At 40.5% G+C, this 24,435-nt stretch overlaps 1 protein-coding gene across 3 annotated transcripts in view; it reads right to left on the bottom strand.

Moving 5' to 3' along the window:
• Positions 1–1,476: 1,476 nt before the first annotated feature.
• TSC22D2 (TSC22 domain family member 2) overlaps positions 1,477–24,435 on the bottom strand; it is a 70,744-nt gene continuing 47,785 nt past the window's right edge. For 2 of the 3 annotated variants that reach the window (XM_089672589.1, XM_089672590.1), the window contains 2 exons: positions 11,600–11,651; positions 1,477–4,065 (listed from right to left, as the gene is read on the bottom strand). In XM_089672589.1, coding sequence (XP_089528715.1) covers positions 3,805–4,065; positions 11,600–11,651 — 313 coding nt within the window. In that variant the 3' untranslated portion in view covers positions 1,477–3,804. The remainder of the gene's footprint in view (positions 4,066–11,599; positions 11,652–24,435) is intronic. The other variant, XR_016312079.1, reaches the window with a different exon arrangement.

Genomic DNA, 24,435 nt, shown 5'->3' with positions numbered 1-24,435 from the left:
TATAAAATACCTGAAACATTAGGTGCTCCTGTTGGTTTGGAAGAAGCACATTTAACTGAGGAACAAGTGTAAGTTGGCTGTTTTTGTTTTTTTTTTATTTTAAGAACAGTGTTTCCTGTTTCAGGTAAGAGGTGCCCTCACTCAGGTGCTGCCATGGAAGATGCCTTGAGTAAAACCAATTAAGCAAACAAATGTAAAAACCTCTGGTTTACCTGTGTATTGCTGGTGCTGGGGATGAAGCCTGAAAAAAGGGGGTACATACAGGATTTGTGACCTTACAGTTCACAAGAAAAAGGGTGACCAGGCCAACTTCTGTCCACACCATGGAATGGTCTTTGAGAACAAGGAAGGAAGAAAAGATCACCAGAAGTTCCCCAGGGGAATCAGGTACTTCCCAAGTTCCAGTTCTCTGGATGGAAATAAAAACACAGATGCTACCACATCAGATACACCCCCCCCCTCCTAAAATGTGACCTGGCAATGCATTTTGTATTTTCTGTCCCAGTGCAAGAGTCACCGATTCTCACATGCAGTCCTGAACATCAATTGGGGGGAAAAAATGCTAGCAAAGAATAAAGAAGACAACCATCATCTGCCAACCCGACAGTATATAAATTCCTTTTTCCCTCAATGGACAAGCAAGAAATGGGTCTATTATACTCACACTCACCCCACCCCTTCCTCCAGTCTAACCTGTTTTGCAAAGCTATGGCATCAATATCTAACACTTTCAGAAGTGCTTGTGTCCACTGTGAGGTAGGATGACTGAATGGAACCACAGCACATGGCAGGGGACTCAGACTGCAGGTATTAAACAGAACAAAGATCGGAGAAAAGTGTGGCAGGACAGGAAAGAATACACCCTCTTGTTCTGCAGTTATTTATTTTTAACTTCATGACACAGCTGCTTTAAATTTTGATGTTATGCATTGGCTATGCCAGTGCAGTTTTTAAATATAATTGAAACGACTGAGGAGATTCTGTATTTACCAAGTACCTGTATTTGATTCCAGAATGGCAGATGCTTGAGGTGATTGTAGCTGTATTAGTTAACTTGAAACAGAATGATAGAAAATACTGCATCCGACACATACAAAATAAATTTGATCTTAAGATGCTTTATCCATGTAAATCAAAACTGGAGCTCTGCATTTTTTCCAGCAACTTTACAATGCATTAGCTCTAAATTCCAGTTGCTTTGTAACTTCTGCCTCTTTACATAATAATCTTCTCTTCCTAACTCTGAAGTGACTGCTGTATCCAGACTACAGGGATGCAGTATACTAGAAGATATTCTTGAGTCACTTATTTCAGCAAAACTACAATTTAATAATTTCAGGAAAAATGTGAAAATATATATTTTTACAATATTTTGACAAGACTTCTTGTTGCTACACACAAAAAAAAAGCTCCCGAAAATGTATTTTTGAAATGTACAATTCAGTCTCAAATGTAAATACTCCTTATACACTGCAATTAATCTGCATGTTGAATTTATTCAATACATTAAAATCTGCAATGTAACAAAACTTGGTTTTCTGCATATGAAATTTATAACACCATTTTAAAATGAACAAAAGATGGCTCACTTCATGTCACTGTTTCCATATGACAACTAGTGTACACTAGTTTATCTCAACTGACATTAGCGGTTTGCTCTGTTTATTGGACGCGCTTCACAGATTACATAGTACAATAAAAAGAGTGCTGGACAAAACAAAAATAAACTTGAGGTACGAAAGTGGTTCAGAGATTACAGGTCATAGGTCATGCAGATCATGCTAAACAGCAAGGTGGGGGAGGGGCAGGTGGGGAGGGGAGGAGAAAGAAAAAATGTGATTAGAGAACACTGAATAAAAATACAGAAAATGTGCATAACAAAATAAAAAAAATACACATCTTTGCTTCTTTGGTTACAAAGTAGGTTGAACAATTTCACAGTTTTTAAATCCCACCCTAAAAAATTATAATTCACAGAAATTGTCTAAAAAGCATAGGAATCATGGCAATTTTCCTCTGTCGCAAACAAGAGAAATGAACAAAAAAAATTTCTTCATCAAAATAGCTAATCTATCATTTATTTTTTTGTATCACAACTGTTGCTCTCCTGTACAGGCGCATTATGGATCCATACTTACACTCTTTACAAAATGTACATTCAAATTGGATCTTTGCTCTACTGTAAAATAAATACCAGAAAAGTAGATTGCCGTTAGTGTTAGATATATATTTATATACGCCAGGATACGTATGCTCAGTTATTGCCAAAACATTTTCCCAACTAAATGCAATCCCTCCCCTTCTACGATTTATGATAGATTTACATTTATTCTCTAGATAAGGAAATAAAATAAAATAGAGTGTCTGTGACATTGTTCATACACATTATGAAAATAGCAGCCCTGTAATAAATAAAACACAAACTTAAATGAACTAATAAAAAGGCAAAACAAAATATTACTTTATATTTAAAGAATGGTGGCTCTTACTACGAACGCAATGATTAGATTTGCTTACAAAGAATTGACAAAACATGGCTCAGAGTATGATCTAAAGGAAACACTCCCTGGGAGAGCCATAAAAGCTCCATAAGACCCCTTGCTGAATACCAGAGATTAACTGTTTGAAGCAGCATTTTATGTTATAGAAAACCCATTTTAAAACTGACTTACTCTGCATCATTAGCTATTCGCAAGATCACTTAACATAGCTGCTGTTGCTTGTTTGTTTTGTTTTTCTCTTTTACATATGTTTATAAGGTGCAAACAGCTGTGAATACAAACAAGCATTTCAGCATAGTAAATAGGCACCTTTAACATGCAGATGTACACAGTAGTTGTGTTTAACAATCCAATATACACTTAATAATGTACTTTTCTAAACAAACCACAAAAGCGAATAAAAAAAAAACAAAAAAAAAAAAACCTACATTGTTATGAAGTAGATTCTTTGTAAAATGTTATGCTCACTGTATGGGCATAAATATACTAAGCCCGTAGACAGACTAGCAAGCATAGACACTGTATCCATGTGCAGTGAAAGTAGCTGCACTGTTCTATCTACATTTACATCCTGTTCTTGGAATACCATTAAGTCTATCCTCAGGGTGCACCAGCGATGACTAAAATGAGCACAAAGGGCATTAAAAGAAGCATCACAAGATTAGCCATCTAAAGGTAGTTATTTTTTAGAACATGAGCAGAGGATGCAATGTTGTACATGAAGAACTAGGTATCGACACTCAAAATGCTACCTTGCATGCATTTTTCAGGTGACTTTTAGGACACTATATGGTCTGGTCTCTTTAAAATACATGTTAAACTCTACATGCAGGTTTTTCCCTTGTTCTGTAGAGGGTTTCTATGACATAAAATGCTGCGTGTCCCTTCTACTGAAAGAAGGGTTACACATGTTAACATTTATTGCCAGCATTCATGGATTTACTGTCCTTGAAACAAGGATTCATGCGTTTGAGATAATGCATCTGTGCATATAATGTGTGTATGGCTATAATAGCATATACATACACTAGGAGCACAATTAACTGTGTGTGCATATACATACACACACCTTTCTAACTCTGTTAATACCTGATACACAATGCAAAAGGTATCACCTCTCTCAGAATGAGAGATCAGGGAGTACGATTGTCTAATACTGAAAAGGCCAAACACACAAAATGAAGCATGGCTACTTGCTCTTTTTTTCGTTTTTCTCATTTTTGAAGTGGAAAGATCAGCAGTGGCACACAAGGACAGATTGCTTTCAGTTAGCTGAACAAGGCGAGAAAGCAGTTTGTACAGTTTATGCAGAAGAGACATTCGGTTGTTGTGGAGGGTGTGCGGTCTGCGGAGCAGTCAGAGGAGCTGTAGTCACTGGAGGCTGTTGTTGGCTGACGCCAACCTGGGTCGACAGTTGTGACAGCTGATCGCTGTTTGAAAGGGATTTTAACAGTGCATTCTCACGTTCAAGTGTCGAGTTTTTCTCTATTAATTCCTTTATTTGTTCCTTCAGGACTTCCACCTCTTCTCTTACAGCGTACATCAGATGGCTTTTGACCAGGTCCTAGCAAATACAAAAAAAAAAAAAAAAAAATCAATATAAAACCAATAGGCTCCAAAATTGGTCAATTTAAAAAAGGGACCCTTGCAACTAATAGACTTAAGAATGGAAACATATTGGACCAGATGCAATTAGGTGTGGTAACAAACCTACACTTAACAGACCTCACCCAAACCTCACCCAAACACAAGTACATTTAAAAAGAGTCCATTATGGTAAGTCATAGGCTGCCATAGGGCAAGCTACTTTTTTAGACTTGTACAAAATGTTTGGTGTCAACGGTTCTGATCTGTAAATTCCTGGTGATGTTCAAAGTTCTACCACTCTACTACAAAATTGTTGAAGAAGGTACACGGAAGAAACTGCCCTGTCACTGAATTCATATAAGGCTATGGTAGAAAGTGCCCAACCTTTGTTGATAGAACAGCAGTTCATACATCTATTGGTTGTAATTATCAGAATAAAACTTGCGTATAGATGACAACTTGCAGTTTAAGGAAATGTTAAGTGTAAAAGATTGATGTCTTTTCTTTTGCTTAATATAGAATAAGGCAATTTTTGGATAGTGTGGAGAGGGATTAGAACACCTGTCAGGTCTCTATTGCTGTCTGTGCCCCCATTATGGAGATTCACCCTTGCCAATTTGCCCAGTTTACCTTCATCAGCTTAGAAGTGAAATAAAATCACAAATTTTTAGAGATGCACCGAAATTTGGGTGGCTGAAACGTTTCGGCTGAAAACACCCCCATCGGCCTATGGCCGATATGAAGATAAGCACCAATGCAGCTGCAAAAAATAACCCTGCCGCCCCTCATCCTTACCCGAGAAACCATTGCACGATCCGGGGCTGGGCATAGAGATAAGTGAAGGAAATATGGCCTCCACTCATCTCTATGCCTTTGGAGGACTGAAGCAACATCACTACGTCACTTCCGGTTCCAGAGGAAGGCCATTTTTTTTTTAAAGAACTAGATCAATGCTTTATATTGTAGAGGAGAGATGTGGGGTCTTATTGACTCCATATTTCTCCATAAAGTTAACCTGTCACTGCTTATTTCTATCACAAAGGATGCATGCATTCCTTGTGATAGGAATAAAAAAAAAAAAGTTTTTATTTTTTAAAAAAAAGGGACAGTGTAAAAAAAATGTAATTAAAAAAAAAAAAGTTTAATGTACCCGTCCCCCCGCATAGTAATGAACGCATATGTAGGCCACGTCCACATATGTAAACGGGGTTCAAACCACACATGAGGGATCGCCACGAACGTCAGAGCAAGAACAATAATTCTAGCACTAAACCTCCTCTAACTTTAAACTGGCAACCTGTAGACATTTTTAAAGCATCACCCATGGAGATTTGTAAGTACTGTAGTTTGACGCCATTCCACAAGCGTGCACAATTTTAAAGCATGACATGTTTGGTATCTATTTACTCGGTGTAACATCTTTCATATTTTACAAAAAAATTGAGATATACATTGTGTTCTTTTTTTAATCATTAAAAGTGTTTTATTTTTTTTAAATTGTGTTTGAAAAATATATAACATTTTTAAAAACTGTCCATTTCTGTTTCGTTTTTCGGCCAAGTGCATCCTGAATGTTTGGTTTCGGTACCAGAATTTTTATTTCAGTGCACTACTACAAATTTGTGTTTGTCACCAGAACAGGAATAGAGAGAAAGTCTTCCAATGGAAATGATAGTTCTGGTGACCCCGGTGACAACTAGGAATTCCCTCACTTTGGAAGAATTGCCTCACTTCTTGTGTTGACTAAGATAGGAAACAAAGGGAAATCTTCCGAATGGGACACAGATGACAAAACTGACAGGGACTTAAAAAACCTCCCTTGCTCTTTCCAAAATGAAAGCTTATAATTATGCCAGAATGTGTACACTTCAATTCAACAGTTAGCAATGCAGACAAATCCAGGTGTGAGTATGTAACATTTTTAAGTAGGTAAATAATAAATATTGCTTATGAACATTTAATATATGCCACCTATCTCCAACAGGTGGAGCTCTGAAGGCTCAGATAATAACTGTGGCACATGAATACAGTCAGGTCCATATATATTGGGACATCGACACAATTCTAACATTTTTGGCTCTATACACCACCACAATGGATTAGAAATGAAACAAACAAGATGTGCTTTACCTGCAGACTGTCAGCTTTAATTTGAGGGTATTTACATCCAAATCAGGTGAACGGTGTAGGAATTACAACAGTTTGCATATGTGCCTCCCACTTGTTAAGGGACCAAAAGTAATGGGACAATTGGCTTCTCAGCTGTTCAATGGCCAGGTGTGTGTTATTCCCTCATTATCCCAATTACAATGAGCAGATAAAAGGTCCAGAATTCATTTCAAGTGTGCTATTTGCATTTGGAATCTGTTGCTGTCAACTCTCAAGATGAGATCCAAAGAGCTGTCACTATCAGTGAAGCAAGCCATCATTAGGCTGAAAAAACAAAACAAACCCATCAGAGAGATAGCTAAAACATTAGGCATGGCCAAAACAACTGTTTGGAACATTCTTAAAAAGAAGGAACACACCGGTGAGCTCAGCAACACCAAAAGACCTGGAAGACCACGGAAAAACAACTGTGGTGGATGACCGAAGAATTCTTTCCCTGGTGAAGAAAACACCCTTCACAACAGTTGGCCAGATCAAGAACACTCTCCAGGAGGTAGGTGTGTGTGTGTCAAAGTCAACAATCAAGAGAAGACTTCACCAGAGTGAATACAGAGGGTTCACCACAAGATGTAAACCATTGGTGAGCCTCAAAAACAGGAAGGCCAGATTAGAGTTTGCCAAACGACATCTAAAAAAGCCTTCACAGTTCTGGAACAACATCCTATGGACAGAGGAAACCAAGATCAACTTGTACCAGAGTGATGGGAAGAGAAGAGTATGGAGAATGAAAGGAACTGCTCATGATCCTAAGCATACCACCTCATCAGTGAAGCATGGTGGTGGTAGTGTCATGGCGTGGGCATGTATGGCTGCCAATGGAACTGGTTCTCTTGTATTTATTGATGATGTGACTGCTGACAAAAGCAGCAGGATGAATTCTGAAGTGTTTCGGGAATATTATCTGCTCATATTCAGCCAAATGCTTCAGAACTCATTGGACGCCGCTTCACAGTGCAGATGGACAATGACCCAAAGCATACTGCAAAAACAACCAAAGAGTTTTTTTAAAGGGAAAGAAGTGGAATGTTATGCAATGGCCAAGTCAATCACCTGACCTGAATCCGATTGAGCATGCATTTCACTTGCTGAAGACAAAACTGAAGGGAAAATGCCCCAAGAACAAGCTGGAACTGAAGACAGTTGCAGTAGAGGCCTGGCAGAGTATCACCAGGGATGAAACCCAGCGTCTCGTGATGCCTATGCGTTCCAGACTTCAGGCTGTAATTGACTGCAAAGGATTTGCAACCAAGTATTAAAAAGTGAAAGTTTGATTTATGATTATTCTGTCCCATTACTTTTGGTCCCTTAACAAGTGGGAGGCACATATGCAAACTGTTGTAATTCCTACACCGTTCACCTGACTTGTATGTAAATACCCTCAAATTAAAGCTGACAGTCTGCAGTTTAAGTACATCTTGTTCCTTTCATTTCAAATCCATTGTGGCGGTGTATAGAGCCAAAAATGTTAGAATTGTGTCGATGTCCCAATATTTATGGACCTGACCGTACAAAATAAACTAGAGGGGTTGGTGAAGGCGAGGCTTTTTTTTTTTTTTTTTTTTTTAAGAGATTCCATATCTGTAAAAGTTGTTACATAAGGAGTCCTCACTGGGGAATTTGTCCTATAGTTCTGTAGATGCAGAAAAACAAAAAAAACAAAAATGCAGCTGACCATTACGAACTAGAATTATATTTAAAATTATGACATAAAAAATAAATACCATATAAACATTATGTACATAAAAAAACTTAAGTATTTGAAATACTTATAAATAGGCAAGACAAATTCTGTCTGACTCGTAATAGACCAGTGGGAGTACATTACTACATTATTTCTAAACAATGAGCATGTGAACTAGTGCGGGAATGCTCTGACATAGGGTATGACTGACATAATCAGGTGATGATTAAAGATTACATACTTTCATTAACGATACACAAGCTTTAAGTGCAGATAGCTGCACGTATAGTTCATACTTTGACACTTCCCTTTCTCAGTCAGCCTTGTGGTGAGAATATCCTGTCCTTTTGACATGATAGAACAAACAATTTAACAGATAACTAATTTGCTACAATATACCTGAAATAAAACTGCTATAAACACACAAAAAAGCAGAAGTAATCTGACAGATTACCCTTGGAAGAGTTATGCATATCTGTGACCCAACAGAAGAACATTATGCTTTTGTATAAATAAGTATCCCTTGATGGTTTTATCTTGTTAGGTGTGACCAGTCTCATGAAATTTTCATTGACATGATTAAAAAATGTCTTCACCTTAAAGTGGTTGTAAACCTCAGACATGAAATATGAACAAAACATATTCCTCTATAGTGTGTGCCTGCCTCAATCCAAAGTACCAAGTGTAATTTCTGTCCACTGCCTCATTCCTCCAATAGCATGGGTCACTTCTGATGAGTTTTCCTTACACCAAGAGAAAAATGGTGACAGGGGAGGACACAGACTGTGATGGACAACCTCAGCTCTGTTTCTGTGTGGAGGGGTGTGTGTCCCTTACCTTCAATCAGCTCTCAGAGCTCTCCTTGCTGATGTAACTTCAGCTCCCCACCCCCTGCTTTGCAGAGCTGAGCGATCCTGTGTAAATTCTGCATTTTTAATTAATGTAGAGGAAAGACTGCTTTAGATCAAACTACATAAACTTTACCGGTTTGTTTCATTTGTGTATCACCTGAGGCTAGTCACTTCACTGGGTATATGTAACAATTTACAATCACTTTAAAATTATCCTGTGTTGAGAAAAATATAGGGGCTGTCAATGCAGACCTTCTGAAAGTACAACTTTTGACTGACTGTTAATCTGATTCATGAAGGAGATATGAACGACAGAAAAGTCAGAACTCCTGATCTACCTTCTTGTTTTAGTAGTCCAAAACACTGGAGATTCATTTAAAGGAGAAGTACAGCCAAAGCTTTTGGATCACAGGAGTGCAGTTCGTTCTGCACTCCTGTGACCCGATTTCAGCTGACAGGGGGCTAAAGTCTGGTGATGTCACTCAGCCGGTCCAAGCAGGGGAAAGATCCCAACTTTAAAGTTGGAATCCACCCAGATATCTGAACCAGCACCTGGGTCAGACTCTCAGCGATACGCTGAGAGCCTGAGTCAGCTGTTCCCTCCCCCTCCACAGCCCAGTGCTCCAGTAGGTGCCAGGGAAGGGGGTAGAGCAGAGAGCGGTGATCATCAGCTCTCTGCTCGGATCGGAGAGGGTCGCAGAAAGCCTTGTATTTTTTTTCCCAATGAAAAGAAGGCACTCTGATTGGATAAAGTTGAGGAGGGGCAATGATGTCACAATCTTCACCTCAACCAAATCAGAAAAACACCGCATATTAATGAAAAAAAAAATACAAGGCGTTCTGTGAATGGTGGCCGTGGCAAGTGAGCAACAGGGATTATGCAAAAAGGACAGCTGCTCAGCAAAGGCCCGGAAGAGCGCTGTGAACACTGTAGTAGCAGCAACTACTATAGTGATCCTCCAATTCCACAGTGCTATCACAGGTATGGAATTTGGGATCTGCTGTGTAAGCATGTTCACAATGCTGGAGGACAGGGAGTCAGCGCAGGGCCCAGACAACTTCGGTCATCACTGTAGTAGCGGTGACTACTACAGTGATACCACGATGAATATCAACTTCCACAGTGGTCCCAATCTGGGCCAATGTAACTATAGCAGGAGTTCAGTTTTAGTCTGAAATTGTAGCACTTTTTCAGATGACAAAAGATGTAATACTGCCCATTTTCTACACTCCAGGCATGTTTAGTGTGGTTATGCACTACCAAATAAAAGCAAGCCATTAACACCTCACTTATGGCAAGCTGAGCTGGGATGCTATACCAAGCACTGTAAATGCACACAGACCAAATCTGTAATCTTGTGTGTATCCATACAGTATCTCAGGCATATTCAGAAGAATGAAATGCTGCATATGTTGGGGTCTTCACAGCCAAAGAGACAACTTCATTCACCTAATGCCAGTAACCATGATTTAAAGGAATCCTTTAAATGAATAAGCTACAAACAGACCGTAAATGAACTTTAAAACAAACTCTCGTTGAGCTTTTAGCGGGAAGAGTCTGAGGCAATGCATCAAGGCCCACAAAAGACATACTGAAGTAGTTCAAGATGGGTCTCAACACTCTTATCTCTTTTGGTGAGCCTGCTTTGTATTAACCTTACAAATAGGAGGGTTGGCTGGCAGCAAATTCACTGCTGGGAAGGAGAGAAGAATGACCAAAGCTGCTGCAAACATCTACCATAATTGTAGTTTAACTTACTCCACTGTGTCTACAGCTACATAGTGGTAGGAATTAGATGTACTGCAAGTAGTTTTTGCTGTCCATTTTTATATAAAGGGTAACATTTTTCTGTTGACAACTGTCTACCTTTAGGGTGAGTTCACAGCAGAATGGACAGCTGCTGGAGCACTTTATCTCTCCAGTAGCTGTCAATGCCTGATGCTGTAGGAGGCAGTGTGGTGTGTGATGCACTGAATCACACAGCTCCCTCTTTTTGTTTCTGTACAAACTTTATTGGAAGTGTACAAAAGTACACTTAATTGATGGCCCTGTACAGCAGTGCGATTCGGTTCTGTTCCGTGATAAAATTCAGCAAGAAGCGCTGCGTTTTGTAAATGGTCCGGCGTCTTCTGGGGCACATGGCAGGTCCCAGCAGGCTCCGGGCCATTCACAAAGCGCAGCACTTCTCGCGCATGCGCAGTGGGCACCCGGCTGTCACAGAAGCCGCCACGGGAAGAAGGACGGACAACTCCGCGGAAGTGGGAGCGGGTACCTGTCAAATTCAGGTACCCGTTCCCCCTCCCTCCCCAAAGGTCCGCAGTCTCTGGTCATCCCCTGCACTGTGTCCGCAGTCTCTGGTCATCCCCTGCACTGTGTCCGCAGTCTCTGGTCATCCCCTGCACTGTGTCCGCAGTCTCTGGTCATCCCCTGCACTGTGTCCGCAGTCTCTGGTCATCCCCTGCACTGTGTCCGCAGTCCATTGGTTCAGAATATTTTTTTTCTTGTTTTTCTCCTCTAAAACCTGGGCACGTCTTATGGTCAATTGTGTCTTATGGAGCGAAAAATACGGTACTCTAAACACTGCAACAGGTTTTGGCTTAGGCCTCAATGACCCAAAAGTATCATCTGAAATGTGTATTAAACAAAATAACCCAACAACCCTAGAATCAGAGGAAAACTGATTAAAGGCAGCCCTGCAAATCTAAATCCATCTGTCCTATACAAAATAGAGCAATTAATGACATCATTTTTAAGTCAAAGAAATTATTCTAGAAAAACATGCTGGCTAATTTTAGAAGTCATGACTTACCATTGCCTGTTCAATTTTGTTGTCGATGGCAACCACATTTGCACCTGACGAACTGTAAAAACAGGAAAATCAATTGAGACATAACAATGAGTAAGAATAATTTTATATATATATTTATATCTTATATTTACTGACAGCACACACAACAGACGAATTAAAGATTTCACTAAATACTAGATAGTCTGCAGTTTCAGAGCCTATTCACACTACAGTTTACAGAATACCTGTCCTGAGAGAAATACAGTGGATGCCATTCCTGAGCTTCAATATTTTTATAGAGAACAAGCTGATCTGAGTGTTTTTGAGCAAAAAAAAAAAAAAAAAACACAGCGGCCACTGATTCCATATGTCTGTCGAGCAACTTATTTTTAGAAGGCTAAGTTTCTTTAAAAGCGGTTCTAAAGGCAAGAGGTTTTTTTACTGTAATGCATTCACTGCATTAAGGTAAAAAATGTCTCAGGAGTAGTATGACCCCCCTCACCTTCCTATATACTTACCTGAGTAATATCTTGATCCAGCTTTGTGCGCCTTGTACAGCAGTGCTGTTCTCTGTTCCTCTCCTCACAGGACACAGATGCAGCAGCGGGGGCCATTAGCTCCTGCTGCTGTCAATCAAATCCTCTGAGAAAGGGAGCAGGTGGCAGGTCTGAGCCAGGCTGTTTTTGTCTATGGATGCACATACCCCAGGCATGGAAGCAAGCCCACAGGTGTGCCTCCAAAGCAAGTGGCTTGCTATGGGGGCACACAAAGAAAAGGAGGAACCAAGAGTCGGCAAGAGACCCCAGGTCAGGAGGTTCAGGGCCATTTGTGTAATACTATTGCACAGAGCAGGAACCGTTAGTATAACATGTTTATTATTTTAGAAAAGGATCAAGATCCCAAAACTGACCAGTCAATTTTTGGAAGTGAATGCTTTGTCAGCTTTAGGTGTCCTTTTATCATGCAGTGGCAAATGGCTGCTGCTCAGGTCTCTGGCATTCTCAGAGGAGACAGTTCTCCTCTGAATGCCCATTCATGAAGCGGTGTGGATCGCTTCTCCTAATGAGGAGAAAATCAATTTACAAATGCTTTGAACTCTAGAAAACGGCTGCTGTTACTGTAATCTCGCAAGATTACAGTAAGAAATCAGTCAAACACCACACCGTTTACTCACTGTGCACGCATGAATACACACCCTACCTACCTTCCACTGTCTTGGGGGCTCTGATTGAGGATGAAGGAAGTCAATCTTCCTCCTTAGTTCTCCCGGGATTCACTCTGCTCTCCCCAATTCTCCACCTCTGGGCTGGAGAATCTGGAGGAAAAATTTTCACACAGATCACCAGTGAAGGGCTGACATCGCTCTTTCATGCACTGGCCGTTTCTGTCAGTGACAGATTCTCTGTGTGCTGAGATGATCAGTGGAGAACATGTTGTCCACTGATCATGTTTCCTAAACCACTAATCATCTGAGATCAGCAACGATCTTTGGGATAGCCTCTGATCTCAGTTTCATAAAAGGACACCTCAATTTGGCTACCTAGGAGGAAGAACTGCACAGCAAAAAATTCCACTGGGAGATAAAAAGGGTGAACCAGAGCCAAGTAGAGTTAAAAGAAATATAGAGGATGATCCAGCAGAAATTACAGAACCATTCTTGCGAAAAATTGTGCTGGACAGCTTAGTCAATGTATATATGAAGAGGAATATAAAATCTAAAAAATGTGAAACTAGTTTGCAGTTGGCAGAACACTCCTGATCTACGGAGGGGAGAAAAAAAAAAATAAAAAAAATACAGGTACTGCACACTGAAGACACTATACTTGTAAGCTTAAAGTGCTTGTAAAGGCTCACTTTATGTTCATGCAACCTTCTGTGTGCAGCAGCCCCCCCAATACTTATCTGAGCCCCTCTGGATCCAGCGATGTGCACAAGAGCAGTGGCCCTCCCAGGACTCTCCCTCCTCATTGGCTGAAAAAGCAGCAGGAGCCATTGCCTCCTACTACTGTAATTCAGAGCCAGTGAGCCAATGAGGAGAGAGTGAAGATGAAGCCAAGTCACGCTGTGTGTGTGACTTGACATGCAGAGCAGTGGCTTGGGAGCGAGCGAGCCTGCTTGGGTGCCCTCAGAGCAAGCTGCTTGCTCTGGGGGCACTTGGCAGGCGGGAAAGGCCAGTAGCGCTGGCAGGGCACCCGGAAAAGAGAGGAACGGAGCTGCCCTGTGCAAAAACACTGTACAGAGCAGGAAAGCATGAATTTGTTTTTCCTCTCAGCAGTACCTCAAATGTACAGGCATTTCAATACATAATATATCTCACTCAGTCTTAAAGTGGTTGTAAAGGCTGAAGGTTTTTTGCCTTCATGCATTCTATGCATGAAGGTAAAAAACCTGTGTGCAACAGCTCCCCTAACCCCCCCCAATACATACTTGAGCCTCATCGTGATCCAGTGATGTCAATGACAGCCTCGGCTGTCCCGGGTCTCTGACTCTTCATTGGCTGAGACAACAAGCAGAAGCCATTGGCTCCCACTGCTGTCAATCACAGCCAGTCAGCCAATAAGGAGAGAGAAGGGGCGGTGTAAAGCCACGGCTCCATGTGGAAATGGACACAGTGCAGCGGGTTTCCGCATAGCAAGCTGCTTGCTGTGGGGGCACCCAACAGACAAGAGCCAGGAGAGCCTGCGGAGGACCCACGAAGAGGAGGATCCAGGTTGCTCTGTGCAAAAGTATAGTAGGTAAGTATAGGCATGTCTGTTATTTAAAACAAAAAAAAAATTAACCTTCAGAATTGCTTTAACAAAATGTGGTGATAAACACACACACACACTTAAAAAGGATAAGTTCACCTTTTTAAAAAAGGACTTCTCAATAACATGTTACACCCTAAATATGGGTGTAACATGTTACTAAAGGTGAACTTATCCTTTAAAATTATGAAATTGAAGCTAGAATTCACAGGTCAGTTACACACACCCATCCTACCCGAAAGGAAAGAGGCAGCTATGATACACAGGACAATTTTTGTCAGCTTCAATAAAAAACAGCAGTGAAAAGTTCTGCAGTCGAGCAGCTAACGAGGGATTGATTCAAGACATTTGAAGCAAAAAAACAAAAAAAACCCACAGTATTTCATGAACGTATGTAAAAATTGTCAAATTAGAAAATTAGTTAGGTTAACATTGCATTCCTTAATTCAAGTCAAAAAAAGTTTGCTGGTTATAAAGCAAAAACCACAGCATCCATTGTTGTGATCGTAATCTTACATTCATTATTCACTAAATATGTCTAGGTTACCTATGCCAAATTAGGCAGAGTTTTTTTTTTTTTTAAATACATTTCAAGAACAAGGTCATGAATAGTAATGACTTCAGAACACCAAACTCTCTTCATTTAGGACACCCTGGCATAGGTGATTGATGTGTCAATGATCAGGTTTAGGAACAGTGGCCTAGATACAAGTAATTTATCTGTAACATCCCATTTCAGGTAACTATATACAGAAGAAATGAATGCTGTACTTTTTCTTTTGTCGCTTGTAAGGTGTGGCAATGCAATTTCTCAGTGCCAAGAGTTCTAGGGTTTCCTAAAGCATGACTAATTGTAAAACAAAAACCAATATATGTAGAATCCAATTTTTACACAGACTTTACAAATCTCTACTTCTGATTTCTGTTTGTATTTGTGGTTCCTTTCAGCCCATTGTCACCCTAGCAAAATTACATATTTTTGTAGCAATGCAATTTTTTCAGTTTTTATTTTCCTTTTTTTTCTCTTTAAGATCTTCACCGTTTAGTTAAGGCATGCAGGCTTAAAAAATAATGTTTTTACAGATGCATCTCCCCTCCAGAAGCGGTCATTAGTTAGATGCATATTTGTGAATGCTTGCAGTGACAGCTTGCAACATTTGTGACCTCTTTGGAGATTTCACTTCATTTCCTGGCATATAACAGCAGGATAAGTCCCCGATCACACCACTGCGATTTAAAATCACGCGATTTGTGTGCAATTTCAGTGTGATTTCAGGTGTGATTTCTGGAGACTTTATTGCAACTTGTGAGGATTTTCAACGATTTCTTGCAATTTGCAGTGTGATTTCCATTATATTCTATGTATGTGAAATCGTCTCAAAACTGCAGAAAAAGTAATGCAAGAACTACTTTACCACCCAGTCACATCAAGCCCGACTTTGGAAATCGTGCGACTTACAGTGAAGTCGCACGATTTCAAAGTTGGGTGAGATGCCGAATTCAGGTGTGATTTGCAAGACATCTGAAACACATCTGAAATAGAGGTCTATGCAAATTGAACCAAAAGGAATTCATGTACTACTTTAGAAATAAGTGCGGCTCCGACTAAGTAGTTGCGGACAATAGGAACGACTTGGTATACAATTTGCAAGTTGCATGGCATGCAAATCGCATGCAAAGTCGTACCTGATGTGACCGAGGTGTTAGAAATCGCACATGTTAAGACACTGACATTCATTCTATGCAATTTCAGGTATGATTTCAATCCCAGTTATGGGAACATTATTCATAGGGTCATGGGGGGGAGAAACAAAACAAAACAAAAAAAAAAAAAAAAAACAGAGCAGAGTTTGGTACCTCCATTTAAGCCATTTTTTTGTTTTGTTTTTAAATTAAATTTTAGTAAACAGACTGCTGACTCCCATCAAAAAATGCTAATTGTCTAGCTGTTATACATGTATTAAAGTAACGTCTGATGTGCTCTTATTTCAGATCTGAAATAGCCAATGGACCAAATGAAATTTGCATCCATTTTTTCCCACAAATTGAGCTTACTTTTGGTGGTATTTAAAATCGCTTGTGTGTTTATTTTTTGCACTATAAAAAAAAAAAAAAAGACCATGTCCAGTGAAAAAATTTAAATAATCAAATTTAGTCATACATTTAGGCCAAAACATATTCTGCTACATCTTTGCTAAAAATAAATAAATAAAAATACCAATACGTGTAAATGAATTGGTTTACGTGACAGCTATGACTTATAGCAGGACTGCAGTGGGCATTCTGACACTGGGGGGGGGGGGGGAGGGGACTGACTTGGTGTCACTGACATCCCCAGTGACACCAATACATTGATAAGTGCTACAAAAAAAAAAAAAAAAAAAAAAAAGCACTGACAGTACTAATGAAACTGGGCAGGAAGGGGTTAACACAAGGGGCACTCAAAGGATCAACTGTGTGCTGTTTTACACTGTGCTTTGTCCATGTGCTTTTACTGTAATCACACTGCTCTGCATGACTGTGCACAGCCATTCAAAGCAGTATGCACGAGCCAGGGAGAACTAATTTTGTTTACCAGCAGTTCTCATCCCTGTCGGAGATCCTCGGAAATCACCGGGCACTGGCGAGTAATCACCGGCTGGGACCCGGTGATTGACAGCCGTGGCCGCGAATGGTGGCACGGGTAAGGCACGCACCCCCTACCTGGAAATGCAAATCACATATATACGTGCGCAATTTTGCGCACCGTGCCGTCCTGTAGCAGTATTTCTGCTATAGGGCAGTCGGGAAGCAGTAAAACAGAAAATACACCCCGTAGGAACATACTACCATCAGCAGCATAAGGGCTAGTGTCCTCAGGTGGTAGTTTGTGTCAGAACTGCTCGTCTCCCTACTAGTCTAAAGGGGTAAAAAAGAAGCTTGAAGTAGAGCAAATGCAGGTCTGAATGTGAACTGCAGGTCACATCCACCCACAAAGAATTCCAAATGCTCACAGAGAAGGGTCTCAAACTAATGCAAAAAGCCCCCCACATTTGCAGTCCAAATACCTAGCCCTAAATCACAGATATGACCAGAGGAGCCTCCTTTATTGTTCAACTCTCAAATTCACACTGAGGCCATAGCTAGTCTTATTTCACTAAATGTATATTGCTCTATCACTAAAGCGGCTGTGCAAGAGTTTGGACTTTTGACATCCGATAAATACGTAATCTGAAAAGACGACTACATGAATATACCGATTCCTATCCGTACCTGCTTCTCTATATGGCTTGTGTGTTTAATTAGCCATATAACCCACACTTGCCATGTTCCTGCAACAACTACAGATTTACGCCTCATACACAATCCTGCTCCTAAACTTGAGTTTAGGAGCTACTGGCTTTTTTTTGTCAAAGCCCCTGAACTCAACTCAATAAAAGCCTATGTGCCCATGCACACATAGGCTTTTATCAGTTTAGAAGCAGCAGAGTTTAGGGACAGTTATATGTCCCATTCCTGAACGCAGAAGAATCGTGTACCGGAAGGGAGCAAAGACGTGTGTGTAAATCTGCCCAAGTGTAAGCCACGTTTAGTGCTTGGGCGTTTACTCATTTCAATAGTAAGTACTCTGGTCAATGAAATGAATAAATGTCCAAACGCTAAATGCGATGCCGCATTTACACTTTTTTTTGCTGCATTTAGCGTTTGTTTTCCTGCTGCCAGTAGAGTGGATGTCTACGACAGTTCCAGTGTACATGTAGCCTACAATGTATGCTTTGCCAAAGGTAAGATATATAGATTCATACATAGAAGCATGTGAAAAACTTCAGCTTTTACGTTTTACTTTATGTAACGAAGTGTTAAAATGGAATTACACAGAATTTACCACAGGACTAAAGATCTTTTGTTATCCCTTATGTAACAGTCCTGTTACATTCTAAAAGTATGATCTAAAGACGCACTCACACAATTACAGAAACAAAGGCTACAGTGAATATAATTAAATTATTATAAAACAAATATTAATGGGATTTTTGATTTCTGAACCAAGAGAACACTCAGTCAGCAATGGGAGTTTTTAGTTACAGGCAGTGTTGATTCTCACCTGTCGCCCCACATGATGGATTAACTTGCACTAAAAACTGGCAATAGACAGGTATAGACTAACAGATTCCTCAATCCACACAACCGAGGAGGGTGGAGCAATCCCACCCTTGCTCAGGACATTGTCTTCTGACAGCTGTACTCATCACTGCCAGAATACTCTGACCAGGGCTGCAGCTACACCAATGGACAAAAGTTTTACAGTATTATTATTCAGGATTTATATAGTGCCAACAGTTTGCTCAGCGCTATACAATATAACGGGAGACAATACGGAAACAATACAGTTCAATACAAGAGGGTTAGGAGGGCCCTGCTCCTTGGATCTTACAATCTAAGATATGTTCCTTCAACCGAAATTACTTCTGTTGACCACAGACAGCCACACATTGACTGAAATTTGGACGCCCCCTGCTGATTGGCCAAAACCTAAATCAGTCTATAGCCAGCTTAAGACATCACAGGCATGAACAAAAACAAGCTTTGGATGTGAAATCAATGGCATCTACCATCAGGAAGTCACCTTTCTTCCCAAAACACCTTTATTTTAAAATATTTGACACTCCACAGAGGGAAACATCTCACTACCCAGTTCCACTCTGCTAAAGGCAATTACAGAGAGGTCAGACTAATACCCTTTGGTAGGTTTCACAATAGCTGAAGTTGCTGGCAAGCTTTGATGCCTTGAGAGTTCTTCATAGATACAAGGTGCCAATGGCTGGTTCTTCTAAAAGCAGGTTGGCTTCCCAGTTCAAACACTGTAGCTTAGGAGAAGACTGTCGCAGTAGCTTAAACTGGTAGTGCAAATTTAAACCATCTAAAAGACAAAATCAGTATTCAATAAGCTACTACAGCCCGGCCAAAAGTTTTGAGAATTACACGAATCTTAATTTTCACAAAGTCTTCTGCTTCAGTGTTTTTAGATCTTTTATCAGATGTTAATATGGTATACTGAAGTATAATTACAAGCATAAGTGCCAAAGACTTTTCTTGACAATTACATGAAGTTTATGCAGAGTCAATATTTGCAGTGTTGACCCTTCTTTCTCAAGACCTCTGCCAACTGCCCTAACATGCTATCAACCTCTGGGCCACATCCTGACTGATGGCAGCCCATTCCTGCATAATCAATGCTTGGAGTTTGTCAATTTGTGGGGGGTTTTCTTTGTTCATCTGCCTCTTGAAGATTGACCACAAGTTCTCAATGGGATGAAGATCTGGGGAGTTTCCTGGTCATGGACCCAAAATGTTGATGTTTTGTTCCCCAAGCCACTTAGAGTACCTTGCCATAAGGCAAAAGTGATAACTATCATGCTGGAAAAGGCATTGTTCATCACCAAAGTGTTCTTGGATAGTTGGGAGAAGTTGTTGCTTCCATTGTATGTTTTTGTACCATTCTTTATTCATGGCTGTGTTCTTAGGCAAAATTGTGAGTGAGCCCACTCCCTTGGCTGAGAAGCAACCCCACACATGAATGGTCTCAGGATGCTTTACTGTTGGCGTGACACAGGTCTGGTGGTAGCGCTCACCTTTTCTTCTCCAGGCAAGGTTTTTTTCCAGGTGCCCAAACAATTGGGAAGGGGATTCACCAGAGAAAATGACTTCACCCCAGGCCTCAGCAGTCCAATCCCTGTACCTTTTGTAGAATATCGATCTGTCCCTGATGTTTTTCCTGGAGAGAAGTGGCTTCTTTGCTGCCATTTTTGACACCAGACCATGCTCCAAAAGTCTTCACCTCACCTGTGAGTGCAGATGCATTCACTCCTCCTATTCCTGAGCAAGCTCTGCAATGGTGGTGCCCCAATCCAGCAGCTGAATCAACTTCAGAAGATGGTCCTGGCACTTGCTGGACTTTCTTGGGTGCCCTGAAGCCTTCTTCACAGCAATTGAACCTTTCTCCTTGAAGTTCTTGATGAGCCGATAAAAGTTTGATTTAGGTGCAATCTTCGTAGCAGCAATATCCTTGCCTGTGAATCCCTTTTTGAGCAAAGCAATAATTGCACGTGTTTCTGTGCAGGTAAATTAATATTTGTGTCATTCTCTAAACTTTTGCCCATGCTCTAGATATGCATTTACGGTATACTCCATTTTAAGATTAGCAGCAGCATTATCTCCTTATGCTCGAAGGAGGCAGCATTCAGAAGCTCTCTCCATCCAACACTTGTATAGTTATTTAGGCGATTGCTCCGACATAAATGTCACTATGAACTGAAATGTGGGCGCGGCCATAAGTTGATCCTGCCTGTTGTCAGTCCCACCTGGGTCTTCCCCTTAGCTTCCTAGCACCCACACCCTGCCTACACAGCAGTGATTCTGTGCGATATTAGGCATGAGCAATGACAGGAAGCTACCAATTCCTCCATCACTTCTCACAACACTGCCTCTCCCTACCTTGGCCTTATACTGGGATTTGTGCTAATAATACGTCTGCACTATTTGGGTTCATGCACACTGACATAAAAAACACCAGTGCTCTTGGCAGAAAAAAAAATGCTAAAGTTTAACTTGTTTGTATTAGCGTTTAGGAGCATTTTGCTTTTTTCTGCCAGAAAACCACTCTCAAAAACATAAGTGTTTTTTTCCTGCCTCTAAAAACCCCTAAAAAATACCTCTAAATGAACAGGATGAGATTAGTTGATTCTACACGCAAAAATACTAAACTATTCTCAGAACAGCGTTTTAATAAGCAAGTGTGCATGGAACCTTGACTTCAGGTATAGGAAACTGGAAAATTGGGGGAGACCTCATAGGATGAAAGATTTCAACTAAATCAACAGCCATCAACACAAGGGACACTTCACATTGATTGTAGGAACCGTCCCTTGTGCCAATGTTGTGGCTTGAAATGTGATTGTAAACTCTAATATTTTTAAGACTGAAATTAATAGCATTTCATATTTACCTGATCTGTGCAGTGGTTTTGCCCAGAGCAGCCCCAATCCCCCTTCTCTGGTCCCTCGCCAAAGCACCTGGCTCCTGCCCTCTGCCGAGTGCCCTCATAAGAAGTGGCTTGCTACGGCGGCACTTGTGCTGGCTTGTTTCCAAGTCTTGTTCTGAGCATCCATTGACATTGAATGGGCTCAAATCACACTGCATAGCACAAAAAGCATGCAGGCACTTTTTTTGAACTGCACTGAAAACGGATCTCATGGTTGTTTTATACCATGCGATCTGGTACAGGCAGAAGCACTGCATTTGCAACCTGCATTTGGGGTATCACTAACTTTGAATTAACCTCCCTGACAGTATTCCCGAGTGTAGCTCGGGGTAAAGTTTCAGTACCACAAGCGGTAACCCCGAGCTACACTTGGGCTTACCATGCAGCGCTGCTCCGGCATCTGTTCTTCACTTACCTTGTCCTGCGCTCCCGCGATGTCCCTCCTGCAGTGTCCCCTGTAATGTCCTCTGGCAGATGCCAGCATCTGTTATCTGGGTTCCGTTCCCTGCGACGTCGGGACATACGGGGGACGGAACGGCGGGAAATTTGAAAATGACAAAAAGTGACATTCACTAAATACACTAAAATCACATAGTAAAAAACATTACTGTATCAAACCATTTCACATACATTTTGTCCGAGTGCTTTGTCCTGTGCCCTGCCTGCATTTTTAGTGTTCTTTCTGCCAGGAAACTGATAAACGTCCATGGCGTCCAAAAAGTGTCCCTTTAGGTCAAAAATCGGTTTTAGACCAGCTAGAGAACAGCGATAGTAAACTAAAACGACTTGCAGAATTGAGTGACAATGATTCGTGGGGAAATTCGTCATCTGACACTGAAAACGATTTTGCTCAGCGATGTGTGAACTTGGCGCTATATTTCAAATTTCAGTGTTTTTGGTTTGATTATATTATTGAATTACATTTTTTATGATTATTTATTAAATTATAATTTATGATTTCGGGTTTCAAATTTTATCCTACCCGGGATGTTTACTAGACTCTTGTTCGGACAGATTTCAGTGAGTTATTCCTAAAAATTACAGGCCTACAATAAAAAAAAAAATGACATATTCCCATGCAAAAATACGTACCGCTTTGAGCACAGAAATATGGACATAATAAGACCGCTAGGGAGGTTAACACCCGCAGCAGATTGCAAAACACAGTGTGATTGCATTATGGTTTGGGAAAAAGCAGCGATTGCAGTGTTTCCTACACCACGTGTGTGTGGGACTGGCACTAAAAGCCCAAAATATTCCCTCTTATAAGCAATAACAGACTGTTCGCTACACAAAAGGTTTTTACAGTATAACACATTGCAAAAAATTCTATATAGCCCCTGGATATTCTAAATGAGGTGCCAGAAGTGTAGATTAAAGTGCATCTCTAAGCAAAATCTTCTAGTTTTGGATAAAGTAGGACATGGTTAGTCTGTCACTGCTTTCAACATTCCCCTTTCAACTCTCTGTACTACTGACCATTGTCACAGAGAAACAAAGTGAGGTGAAAACCAAAATTATAGAGAAAGAAAGCTGTAATCTTCCAATGGGGACATATGTCTAAGAGGGTGCCTCTCATTCATTTATTTATTTATATATATATATATATATATATATATATATATATATATATATATATTTTATTTTTTTATATTACACACACACTAAGGGGGCACAAATATCCAGATCTTTTACACTTGAAATTCAAATGTTCTTGTTTCCAGTGTCCTCCCTCTTGGCAAGAAATGCGTATAGTGAGCACATTCAATATTAGTATCTATACACCTCTGCTACAAAAAGACATGAGCAACAGTACATTTAAAAACATGATTGTCAAAGCCAGCAAGTTCTTACCAATCCTGCAAGTACAATAAACATTATTTCTACTTTAGTAAGTCTATACTACCTTACACTGTGCATTGTAATTCTTGTGGACTCATCAAAATGCAACTAAGGTCACCATAAAAGGGGTTAAAAAAGGTAAAAATATCCAATATTCTGGGAGGTCTACACAAAATGTAGAGTGGTGAAAACAAGACAAAGATTTATAAAAAGTTAAACACTCACCAACATGTTCTCAAACGGGGACGAGAGTGTGAAAATGAAGAACTCATGTATGAACGCCTGCATGCCATTCTGACTTCCACATGAAAATGCCCGTTCACTTTTAGACAAGAAAAAAAAAAAATTGCAGAGGAACGCAATGCTTACAAACCTTTCCTCTGCACGTACAAAGTTTGTATGCACTTGTGCAAGGGATTGATGTGTCACTAAAAGACTTGCAGCAGAACTTAGTTTTATCAACAATGGGTGTGTCAATACCTGCCGTCTCATCCCATTATCCAGCACTAGGGGAGGGAACACCAGATTACGTCAACCATTTGCAGTTTATTTTTGTTTACTCTAGCAATCTAGAATTACATTTAGTTAATCAAGAATCTGATTTGATTACAATAAGTTAACCAACAGTAATTTACCAGACACTGTCAATTGAAAAATCTTCTAGGCCAGGAGTCTCTAATCTAAACTGATGCAGGGGAGGGGGGGGGGGGGGCAAATGCAGCCCTTTATCTGGCCCATGGGGCACTATTCCTCTCACACATACCAGTGATGGGGCACATTCCTTCCACTGATACAGCACTATTCCTCTCCTTAATACTGGCCACACTCCAGCCCCCCTGAAGTCTGAAGAACTATAAACTGGAATTTTGTTCAGAAAGTTTGGAAACCCTGTTCTAAATAAATATTTTATTTAGGACAAAAAAAGTGCATCCCATCCTGAGAACCCTGAATTATACCTAAGCAGACCATACATGGATCAATATTCAGCCAGCTCAGCAGCAACCAGTCAAATTTCGATCCATGCAAGGCGATTCCCATTCACAAGAAATCGGATCTAACAATTGCCTTTTCATGAATGGGCTTGATGGAAAATCTCCACTCGATCAGCGCATACAGTCAATAGGCTGCAGAGCTGATCCCTGTAATCTCACGGCAGGAAAATCCCGATGTCAGAAAAGATACAGCGGGGAGGATTTCCCCATCCACCTTAATTGTGTGGACGGAGAAATTGTTTTATTTTTTTCCGT

The sequence above is a fragment of the Staurois parvus genome, unplaced genomic scaffold (assembly GCF_062004578.1).
Source record: "Staurois parvus isolate SC_StPar_1 unplaced genomic scaffold, SC_StPar_1.0 ptg000131l, whole genome shotgun sequence".
Taxonomy (NCBI): Eukaryota; Metazoa; Chordata; class Amphibia; order Anura; family Ranidae; genus Staurois; species Staurois parvus.
This window is presented reverse-complemented; position numbering and strand designations above follow the sequence as displayed.